Below are 11315 nucleotides of genomic sequence, written 5' to 3'. Positions count from 1 at the left end.
AAAATGTTTTTTCTCCAAGAATCGAATAAAAATGCAGAGCTAGAACTGTATTCCATCTACCAATATCTTGCAATGACCTATCCTAATGATGAGTGGTTTAAAGCTAGCAGTGACAAAATTATACTGGGGAGATGCTATTAGAGGGCTAGTATACTGATGCGTCCTAAATTTACATATCTCAACTACTAACACAATGTTGTGGAGTGGTGTCGGGAATGAAGCTACAATAACAGAGTCCTTCAGGGGGCCTCTGAAAGACCTAGCTGAAGGGTAAGTCCGAGGCTCCTAAGAGGTGGGCATCAGGGAATGTAAAGATTGCAGGGACGCTGCTGACCCTCCGTGCACTGCCTTTGGTGCACTGCTGTCAGTAATAGTATTGTCTTCGGCATTGTCAAGTGTTATTCTATTGGTTTAACCTAAATTGTTAAGTGCAAACTAGGAGGTTCCAGCGTGAACTACGTGACACACTGTATATACTAGGTAGTGTGAACAGCATTAAACATAGCTTCGTGTTCAATTAGATTTCTGCATTTTTATTAGCAACGACAAGCACTGAACTGTCTCTAAAGAATAGTAAGCCACGTGCTTCTAGAGATGTACAGGTTTCCTTGACTCCTCCATGTTGAATTTCCGAGCTACACCTTTAGGTACTCAGAAGTGTGAATAAGTCCCCACTCAGCATGCAATATGGTGTGATACATGCTTGTAGACCTGACGGCATCACACCTGTGGGTGCTGCATCGTTGGAACTAGGGCACACATAAGGCAAAAAGTAAAAAAAAAGTTTATGGCCCCTCTACACTTCGTTACACTGCTTGAGCAGCTTCTCAAAGAGTTAAACAAGAGACAGAGAATGTCTGCCCGCGCCGCGCACACACAGTGCCTTGTTTATTCGCAGCCTGCGCAGTTGTGGTGCTGCCTCCGGCGGTGATGGAGAGGAGGAAGAGGGGGGCGTGGCCCGGCCTCATTCTTCAGGTCCCGGACTTTGGGTGGTGCGCCGGCGCGCGATGCCCGGGGCTGGCCCCTGCCCCACGGTCCCCCTGTCTGGGGGGCCCCCATGGCCTTGTTGCCTCAGTCCGCCTGCATCATCCCACATCCCACCATCAGCTCATGCACTCACCCTGTCAGGTGGCTAATGCTAGGCTGTAGGTCCACTGCACACGGTTCAACATGTGCAGGGCCTAAACACAGCTCTCTGGCTACAGAAACGAGTCCGTAAACAATGATCCCGATTACGTAATGGTAAATCAGTTGCTAGTGCCCATGAGGGTCCCTATAGTTGCAAAAGAACCCACATAACCAACATAAAGATTATGAAAACTACAGCAGCATACAGTAAACTGGCGATTTTTTTAACATGCTTGAAAATTTGTATGCTTTCGTGGCCCCATCACAAGCCCCACAAACGTCAATGTATAACAATGTCTAAAATTTTGGACACAATCTCTTCAGGGTCCGATTTTTCGGACTTTCTGCCCAAATTGAAGGTCTGAAAGAGCAATAATTGAAGGTTCCGCCTCTGCTCAGTCTATCACCTCATAGGCTCGAACCAGCCCTTTCGCGAGTCGATCCGTTTGTGGCAGTAGCAGAGTCTGGAAGTCGGTTTTCCCGCAATGCCTAAATGGTATGGGGTGAAGCAGACCGAAAGTCCAAAGGGGACCACTATACCGGTGCAGTGCAGCGATCGATTTCTTTACGGATAAGCACCGGATATGCACGGAGGTGTATGGCGGCAGTCAGCAAACACGCCAGTATGGTTTAATCGCTGACAACTCTTTATGATACAAATTTTCAGCTAAGTGCTTAGTACTGCATGCAGTCTAGGGCAGTTGTGAGGGTACTGCACTCTCTTCATAAGCGACAACCCAAATGCGCCATGCTGCCGTTCATGCTGCCTCTTTGTGCGAGACCGCTAAATGCGCTGCACAGATGCATTGCCTTCATGAATGAAAGCAGCTTGCCATCTCCGCGCCCATGCGCGGTAAAGTTCAGCTAGCACCCCTGCAGTGACTGTGTCAGCTTAGTAGGTGATGTGCCGCATACAACAAGGAACAAGCAGCTTCACGTCCCATGTGAGAGAGCTGTAATTTTTTCCGCGCTTTGCTGTTATTGGCGGCGCTCATCACGAGACACAAGTTTGCAATTGGCGGTTGGCATGTAGCTAATTGGCTATAGTTGGGTATCGGGTGTCTCAGCTTGCCGCTGCATCTGCACAGAGCTGATAGTGTATCGATGGTGACGCCACTTGCATCAGACGTTCTACCAGCTTGAATTCCTTGCCAAAGCAAGGAAGTTTGGGTTGGGAGCCCTGGCATAACTCTATGTAGCCAGTACCTGCCGCGAGGTTCACAGCAGGTACCAAATGTACCGTATTTACTCGATTCTACCGCGCCCTCGAATGTAACGCGCACCCGTTTTCCGCAACCAAAAAAAAAAAAAAAGTAAAACATTGATTGTAATGCTCACCCATTTTTCGTGAGAGAAAAGAACAAAAAAAGTCCACACGAGTCAAGCTTCGTACATTCAGAAGAAGTACTTGGGTTTTAAAAAACTAAAGTTTCAAAAAAGTAAAACACAAATTCAAAAAGCGGGCCTTGCCGCTAAAACTGTCACCACTACGGCGGCGATACGAGTCGCGTAATGGATCAGTCCTCGTTGCTGTCGGACAACTCCTTGTCGCTGTCAACACTCTTCGATTTCGGGAAACCGGCCCTGCTTTGGTCCACTGAAACCTTTTTCGTGAAGCTTTGCTGTAAAAAATCATTTGCTTCTGTTTGCGCCAGTCTCGCACGCACGTTTCGGGAACTCCGTACGACCGCGATGCGGCCAGATTTCCGTCCGTCTCTGCACATGTAATAACTATTCTTTTAAATGTGGCATCATGGTGCACTCGTCGAGTATTTGGAGTCAGCACTTCCATACCGTCGATGCAAATGCACAACGGGATGACAATCTCCACAGCACACGTATGAACTGAAACGATAATGGCAGAAATGGCCGAGGCACGTACACTCTAAGAAAAGATTGAGTAAAAAGGGTGTATTTTTGTCCCACAACAATAATCATCATTTATTTTGCCTTCCTTTCCTTGCATTATCGCCGCGCGCCCGACACTTTCCGGTCACGAACGACATGCGCGCTATCAGCGTGACATAGCATTCTTGGCAGGAAAGTGGCCAGCGCCGAGTTTTCAAGAAAGGAAACGCAAGCAAGCCAGATGGCGATTATTGTTGTGGGACAAAAAGACGCCCTTTTTACTCCATCTTTTCTTAGAGTGTAGTAGGCGGCCATTTTGAAATGCCGATGGCAATACTATAACAGAGTTTCTTTTTTTTTTTTTTGATACTCGATTCTAACACGCATGCGATTTTTGGACTCGTTTTACCGGAAAAGTGTGCGTTAGATTCGAGTAAATACGGTATTCACGAGAGCCTGGGCGCCCACCAAAAAAGCCTAAGTGTACTGGGAGGCATTAAAGCAATTTCGGACGTGGCTGTGCCAATTTGACCGCCTGAGCGAAAAAAGAAGCACGACTTCCCTATTTTGGACAGAACGATCTTTTGGACGATTTCATGGTCCCTAGGGAGTTTGAAAGATTGGACGTTGACTGTATATCTTCTTTATGAACACAATGACAGTCACTACCAATGGTGTTGCAACCCCACCACCACACTAGGCTTTTCGTACTTCAGGTACAGCCCTGATGAATGGCTCACCTGCCTGATGCTGCTGCTGCCGCTGCCTGGCTCCTCAGTAGGGCTGCTGTGCTGCGAAGTGGGCTGTGGAGGAGGATGGCGGTTGTCCAAAACAGTGCCGGTCCCCCTGGTAGGACGAGTCCTGGGAGAGCATGCCCTCGGCCTGCGAGCGAAGCTCCTCCCCCAGGAAGCAGCTCTCCTGTGACAGCTGTGACAGGGCACCCCCCACTCCTCCCGGCTGCGACAGTGGCCCACTGCCACCCGGCTGGGACAGCACTCCCTACACACGCGCACACACACAGCATCTCATCAAACAAGGTCTCTCACGGACAGTCACAGAGTGGAATACGTGGAAAGAGAAACCACACAAACCAAAATCAACTCAGAATATTCGACAGCTAGTCCTCAAGAATAACAGTCAACATGGCATTTCCACTAGAGACAGTGTGTTAGAAAAAAATCTGGTGCAAGCGTGAAGTACAGACATTGACATCAAGCATGTCATCGTATTGGGAATTGGACCGTTAAAACCTTGACAAAGGATGTTTTGCAAATCTGAGCATCTGCAATGTCTGAATGACACAGTATCTAAACAACTTGGCTGAAACAACAGGGCAATCAAAATGTCCCCCCCCCCCCTCCACGCCCCACATACAGAGTTGAACCCCTTCGTAAAAGACGTGCACCAGGGAGCAGTTCCTGAACCTTACATGAGGTGCCTCTTATAAGCAGGGTACCATTTCCTCATTTACTGATCAACCCCTACTTCAATGCAGGCAGAATAGTGTCTCTTATCCCCATCTGTCTCTTATAAAGGGGTTCACTGTATTACAGTCGCCGACCATTTATTCGGACATGCTCGTTTATTCGGACACCTTCATGGCACCACCACTCGTCCCACTGAAGTAATGTAAAGTCACAACCGAAAATTGGGATGCCCCACAGTCTGCCGTTCGATTTTTCGGACTCTGGCTGGCTGAACGAGTGCGACGTTGAACGCCATGACAAACTGTCAGCAATGTTTACAATATTTTTGCTAGGTTGCCAGCACTGAAATGTTGCACTGGCCGTAACTGGAGATTGTGCCAGTGTCAAAAATCCAGGCAGAAATTATCGATCTCGAAGGCTATGTTTGTTGGCTAGACGTAACGGTTGCCTTTTGGCTTTAGCTAGTCAAGTATCCATTGAACGGCTACCACGGCCAAACAGCAGGCGAAGCCAAGCAAAGATTGGAATCAGCTCGGTGCAGCCGGCACTGGTGCGGCGTTTGAGGTGAATGGCAGCGCTTACGAGTACGACGCGGATCCTAATTCGGACAAAGAGAGTACGACAACAGAAGCACTGCAACATCAACTAGCCCAACGTCATTTCCTTTTGGCGTGTGAGGGTTTGCGTTGTCAGATGTTTCTGTGGCTAGGCCTGATCTGCGTCCCGAGCTTTGTGTCTCGCTCCCTTGTTGCTTGGCGTGCGAGGCCTGATCTGCTGAAACTGCTCCGATGCCGCCATTCCATGTGTGCCGTCGGAACTAAAGAAACACGGCAACTACAAGGTCCTCACGACGGCGAAAAAAGCGGTGATTATTCACCAGGCGGAAGGTGGCTGACCTCAATCCGAAGTTGCTTGGGAGTTTTCGCCGAGTTGGGCGATGAGATATCCGTCAGGTACTTGAACCAGCGCATGTGGGCAGTGACTGCAGTGATGACACACCTCCCACAACACAGCCATTAGATGCAGATTTAGCATAGGCCGTTCCAGTGCTATTGCCTACCCAAGGGGGTGGCCAAACATTGGCTGAAATACAGGCCGACCTGGTCGCATATAAGCATACACGTGTCCAGACGCGTGCTGACAAGCTTTCTCCGATCGCTGGGCCGATAAAGGCATTTTTTTCTGGTGAATCCTTTTTTTCGGACTCTCGATTATTCGGACTTTTCGGCGGTTCCCGCCGAGTCCAAATAAATAGTCGGCAACTGTATGTAGAATTACTAGCATGACATTCCCAGCTTGATCCCAGTTTGACCCAGCTCGACATTGCTCACTTGCCAAATGTTCAACGTACCATAACTTTTGTTCAAATGGGCCTAGAACATCCATTCTTCTTTCGTTGCATACAGTATTTACCGTATTTACCAGCATAATTTGCGCCCTCGCATAATTTGCGCACCCCTAATATTTAGCCAGCTTTGCTAAAAAAAAATATTCACTCGCATATTTTGCACTCCCCGCCCCGCTCGAGCCAGCTCGCCGGCGCGCGCGTGCGGGGAAACTTTGGACGGCCGCGCCCCGCAGCCCTCACCGAGCAGGCGAGCACAGTCATACACAAGACAGGCTGCGAGTGCGAAGTCCCTTCTTCCGATTACTTCGTTCTATTCTCCGGAACCCGCCGAGACCGTACCAACCGTACCCGAACCTGTTCACCGGTTGTCGGAACTGTTCGAGCGTTCTCCCGCCGTGAGAATGCATGCACGTGACACGGCACGGACTACTTTCTGCATCGGAGGCGTGCGAGGGCCATTCGCGCCAACATTTTCCCGCGCTGACCCTCCTCCTCTGCGTCCGCGCTGCGATGCAGCCAGTTGCGTTTTCACTGTTCTCTTGCGCTGGGCTACAATAACTATTCGGCAAAATTCAAACTCACTGTTATAGAATTTGCCTAAGGAAACGGGAACCGTGCCGCAGAAGAGTTCGCTTTTTAATACATGACCGGGAAGGAGACCGTTCCGAGGACCGAAACATGGAAAGTTTCCTGCCGCTGAAGAATACCTTTTCAAATATGTGCGACAGCTTAGGCCCACCGGTATCGCCGTGCCGTGGCACCTCGTTACTCCCAGCATTGTCGCGAAGAGCTTCAAGAAGGCGCCTCAACGCACTCGACGGAACCAAGGACGACGCGCTTTGGGAAAGCGGTGACAGCGACCGCGGCGATGATTCTCAGTCAGACTTCTCAACCAGTGATTCTGACTAGACCGTGCATGACCGAATCTGGCTGGTTAAAGTACGTGCCAACTCTGTTAAAAACCCTTCGCTTGCGCTATAATTTATTTTCTTCTTGTATTATGTATTATATCACGTGTGTTAGGACTATATATTGTGCGTTATTTCAGATGTGCTCGCGAAATCTCCACGTAATTTGCGCACCCCCTTTTCGGAGCTCCAAATTCGCGAAAAAAAGTGCGCAAATTATGCGAGTAAATACGGTATTCCAGGTTATCGGGATATACTTATTTGCTTGATAACTCTCACAGTTTAGAAATAAAGCCTGTTCCTAACAATACAAAAACTATTTAATAGTTCAAAACTACATTTTATATTAGAACAATAATTGCATGTTTGAAATCAGCACATAAAAATACATAAGCTGTTAAAGTTTCATAATGATATGCTCAAAAACAAAAAAATGTTTCAGAAGCAGGGTCTCCCCTTAAGGGGAGACACTGGTCTCGAAACGAAAATTTTTTTATTGGAGATATTGTAATGAAATTGGGTGTGTATATGTATTTCTTCCTCCTGTTTTCAAAAATATAATTAGTTTTCATGTACTTCAATTAGTTATCAAATTGTGAGAGCATAAGTGAAATCTAATTAGGTAATTTCTTACGGGTCATTAAGACACTTTCCCTCAGTATTTTTAGGTTCTGTTTAAGATGCAGCTGTAGCCAAAGACCTGCCATGTGGAGCTATGCTATTTATATTGTCACTGAGATATATCATCATATAAGAACTTTCAATTGTATTGACATTGTGTAATCTTGAAATGCAATTAGCTCACATTATTGTTCACAAAATTTCATATGTTCATCTTAGCCACAAAAAAATAGCATAGCTCCACAGTCCTATTTCTTACGAATTCAACGGTATAAAATTTATCAAAATTACCTTACAAAAACATAATGAAAAGATCCGTAAGGCTGGTCAAGTTGGCAAAAAATGTGAAGCTGAGAAAATCGCGTTTGAAGATTGACACGCACTGTATAAATTTCTAAAAGGAACCTTTAACCATAAATTTTATTCACATGTTCCCCATCTGTTTCCCTTCAAAACAAAACAGAAAGTGTCTTGTTCCACCCAAGGAATCATATCTAAAAAAATTTTCCAATGTGCAAAGCATGATCAAAACCCCACCATGACAAGCGGCTGGGGGGTTCTGGAAAAGCCATGGGGTATGAGGCTCAAGCGACTGGCTGCTCATGTCTTTTCAGTCTTTAGGAAGAACCTTCTAGATGTTAGGCAGCATGTTACCCTGGGTAATAGGTTGCTATGCTTGAGAGAATACCTTCAAAGTAGTCCAGGACTGTAATCTTCAGTTGCACCCGTTTTGTGTCTCCTTGCAAGAGTCTTTTTTGTGTTGGTGCTCTTCAGATGAGTTGCATTTGCCTTGCGTAAACGCAGAGAGTCTTTTTCTAGGCTGTGGTCCCAGGGCACAGCCGAGACAAAAGTTTGAGTAAACAACATGGTCAATTACAAGGCCAGTGTAGAGCTCAATGATGCAGCCCACACCTATGTGTGAGCTCCGACCTCGCGTCATCCATGAGCCGTCGAACACAACATCGATGTTCCCTATGGGGTTCAGGAAGTCTGTATACAGCTCTTTTATTACTGCCACACTAGCAGCTTCACTTTCAGTCGCTGTGTTTTCGCAGGCTTTCACTAAACTTTTTAGGTGTCCCTGAAACGTCTTGTGGTGCAAGCCTCGGTGCGAAAGGTTCATACACGCACAAAAGTCCGAAAGGGCAGTAACACCTTTGCCTATCATCTGTATCCCCTTCATGGCCCTCATGTTGACTTCGAAGGGAGTGATGGTGGCAGTTCCGCTCACTCTCGGAGAAGAAAATTGCTTCTTCTCGAAATCACAACTGCTGCAAGAAAAAATAAGCTTTACCGCAAGGCCGTACTCCTTGTCCGTTGCCTTCCTCACGCTGAGACTTTTTGCGTCGCATTTGTCGCACTTCGCTTGTGCAAAAAAGTTATTCAAAACTTTCATATCGACGAGCAAAAAATCGGTCCCGGCGTCACCGGTCTGGCACTCCGCGCTTACTCCAAGAAGGTCGAACTTGCGCTGGGTAGCCGACTTTCCAGACAGAACGGTCTTCGTTTGCGCCGATCTCTCAACTCGCTGCGCCTGCTCCGCCGTTGAGTAGTACGCGGCATCAACCCGAAGTGTTTCGCTAGTCGAACTTGGTCCCACGGTGTCGTCAGTTGAAGTTCCCGGCAGGTCCAAAGGGTCCGGCCGCGACTCCAACTCCGCTGCCGACGGTGCACTTGTAGCCGGCGCCTTCTTGTTCCAAGCCCGTTTTTTACGGCTTCCAAAAGCTCGTTGCGTCGATGGTTTCAGACGAGAGTCTCCAGGCATCTCGATCGCGTGGAAAAACTACCGGCACAAAGTAGAGACACGGTCCGTCGAGAAACACGCACGATCGCAAAAGCAGGCGCACACAAACGGACAGCCACGGCGGAGAACCAAACACAAAGAAAAAAAAAATGACGTGTCGGTCGCGCCAGCCAATGGGAGACTCGGAAAGGCGCGCTTGAAAAGCGCGCCGCGTGAGAGCCAATCAGTGGCCTGGAAACGACCTTCAGAAAACCCGCGACGGCGGCCGTTCTGCTTGAGCGACGCCATTTTGAGATGGCGCAAAATGTGCACAAAGAAAACAGCTTCAAATCTAGCCCAAGATGGCGGCGCTCGGCCCGCTGCAACGCTCATGGCGCGCGCGGGAAGTTCGAACAAATTTCGTCCTTTTGGGGACATTTTAGTGCTGCCGGGGTGCTTTGAAAGCCGATTTTATCGCGTTTCCCGACCGAATTTAGCGTTAGCAATTTGAGAGTAGGTGCTCAGAAGTACAAACGCCTCGAAAATAAGCTTTGCGAAAAATCGATTTTTTGACCATTTTTGACCGTTCCAAGACCCGCGTCTCCCCTTAAAGAACCCCCGCCCTCCACTACCGCGTCCCACAACCCACCGAGACGTTATGTGCATCCTTTTGTGTTTTGTGCCTGGCTTCGAATTTTGTGTGCTTAGTGCCATGGGGCCATCTCCTGTGCCACCCGCAACGGTCGGCAGCAGCGTTTGCAAACGCTCTGACGACGCCGCTGTAGCCCAAATACAACCAAATCTGCTCGTCCCGAAGCGTAGCATGAAGCAGGGCATTATTGGAGAACGTTTTAGGCTGCTCTAATCCAATAATAACTATAATTGTTGGGGTTTAACATCCCAAAACCCCGATATGATTGCGAGAGATGCCCTAGTGGAAGGCTCCGCAAATTTTGACCACCTGGGGCTCTTTCACGTGCTCCTAAATCTAAGCACACAGGCCTCAAGCATTTTCGCCTCCATCGAAAATGCGGCTGCGGCCGCGGCGGCCGGGATTCGATCCCGCGACCTGTGCGTCAGCTGTCAAGCACCGCAACCACTAGAACACCGTGGCGGCTGCTGCTCTAATCCAAATAAACTTCCATTTTCATGTCCTAACAACTTTTTCGGACTGTTCAATTTTTCGGACTATTTTGCAATCTTTGCGAGGTCCGGAAAATGGGTCGGCGACTGTATACGTGCATGCCATCCGCAAAAAAAAATTAATGAGCAAGTGCCCATACCTGGCTAGCCTGACTGTTGAACTGTGAGCCTGATGGGGCCCGCCGCCCTGGAGGAGGCTGCTGCTGATTGCGGGCTGTGCGGCGGGGTGGGGGACCCTTTGCCGGGCCAGCAGCGCCTCGCCGTGCCTGCAGTGCCTGCTGGTGTTGATTGTAGAAGCGTGGTGGAACATGTGCCATGTTCATGAACAGCCCGACAGGAACGGGCAGGCCCGGATTGGCCGCCGCCCGCTCGGCAGGGCCAATGTATGCCAATGGGTCGTGGTGCCGGCCAAAACCGGTCTCAGTGAAGTTCTCCTTGAGGGGTGCCCAGGCTCCTCGGCCGGTGCCTCGCCAGTCTGGTCCACCGTTCAGCTGGGACGAGCGGTCGTACACACTGCCAGGCACCATGGCCTCACGCGCGTCAAACACAGTGGTGCTCATGAAGTGACCACCTGGGTTCACCGTGTTGACCAGTTTGCGTGGCTTGCTGAACTGAATCAGGCTTTCCTTGAGGTTGTTTAGGGGACCCTCGACCAGCACCCTGTTCTCCTTGTAAAAGGTCAGCAGGTGGTTCCAGAGAGGCTGCTTTGATAGAACCTTGGGGTTGCCCACAATTATGAGACCATAACGAGCACGTGTCAGTGCCACGTTTAACCGACGGGGGTCGTTGAGAAATCCAATGCCCTGGTGTTCATTGGACCGTACACATGACATCACTATCAGATCCTTTTCTCGGCCCTGCAGGTGAAGAAAACAAATTAAAACTAAAACACAGATAATAAACTAAAACATAAACTTGCTACCAATGTCCTAGTGCAGGTCTCCCTTGCAAGAGCCAATTTTTAAACATTTTACATAGAAAGGCTGATGGATGCAGCAGTTAAGAGACCACAAAGGAAATGAAACAGCACTGTTCTTGTGCTCACCCCCACCATTCCTAGAGATATCCAGCACTACACTGGAACATTCCATCAATCCTTCATTCACTACAGTGAAACAACGCACTTTTAATATGGAAAACCTGCATTATACCAAAGAGCACATGAAACA

The 11315-nt window shown here is 48.6% G+C and overlaps 1 protein-coding gene across 1 annotated transcript; it reads right to left on the bottom strand.

Annotated features, from left to right (window-relative positions):
- Positions 1-854: 854 nt before the first annotated feature.
- LOC119389433 (regulator of nonsense transcripts 1) lies at positions 855-11030 on the bottom strand. Its single transcript, XM_037656678.2, has 3 exons — positions 10287-11030; positions 3717-3975; positions 855-1080 (listed from the first exon to the last, which is right to left on the bottom strand). Exons 1-2 carry the CDS (start codon positions 10977-10979, stop codon positions 3751-3753), a joined length of 918 nt encoding a protein of 305 aa, XP_037512606.1. The 5' UTR covers positions 10980-11030; the 3' UTR covers positions 855-1080; positions 3717-3750.
- Positions 11031-11315: the final 285 nt, after the last annotated feature.

This window comes from Rhipicephalus sanguineus, chromosome 4 (assembly GCF_013339695.2).
Source record: "Rhipicephalus sanguineus isolate Rsan-2018 chromosome 4, BIME_Rsan_1.4, whole genome shotgun sequence".
NCBI lineage: Eukaryota > Metazoa > Arthropoda > Arachnida > Ixodida > Ixodidae > Rhipicephalus > Rhipicephalus sanguineus.
Note: the sequence above shows the minus strand (reverse complement) of the source record. Positions and strands in the feature narration are given on the sequence as shown.

Coding starts and splice junctions, on each gene's coding strand:
- LOC119389433 (XM_037656678.2), bottom strand. CDS start 10,979: ATGTCATGTGTACGGTCCAATGAACACCAGGGCATTGGATTTCTCAAC. Junction 3,976..10,286: donor TCAACAGTCAGGCTAGCCAG/GTATGGGCACTT, acceptor GCGCGTGTGTAG/GGAGTGCTGTCCCAGCCGGG.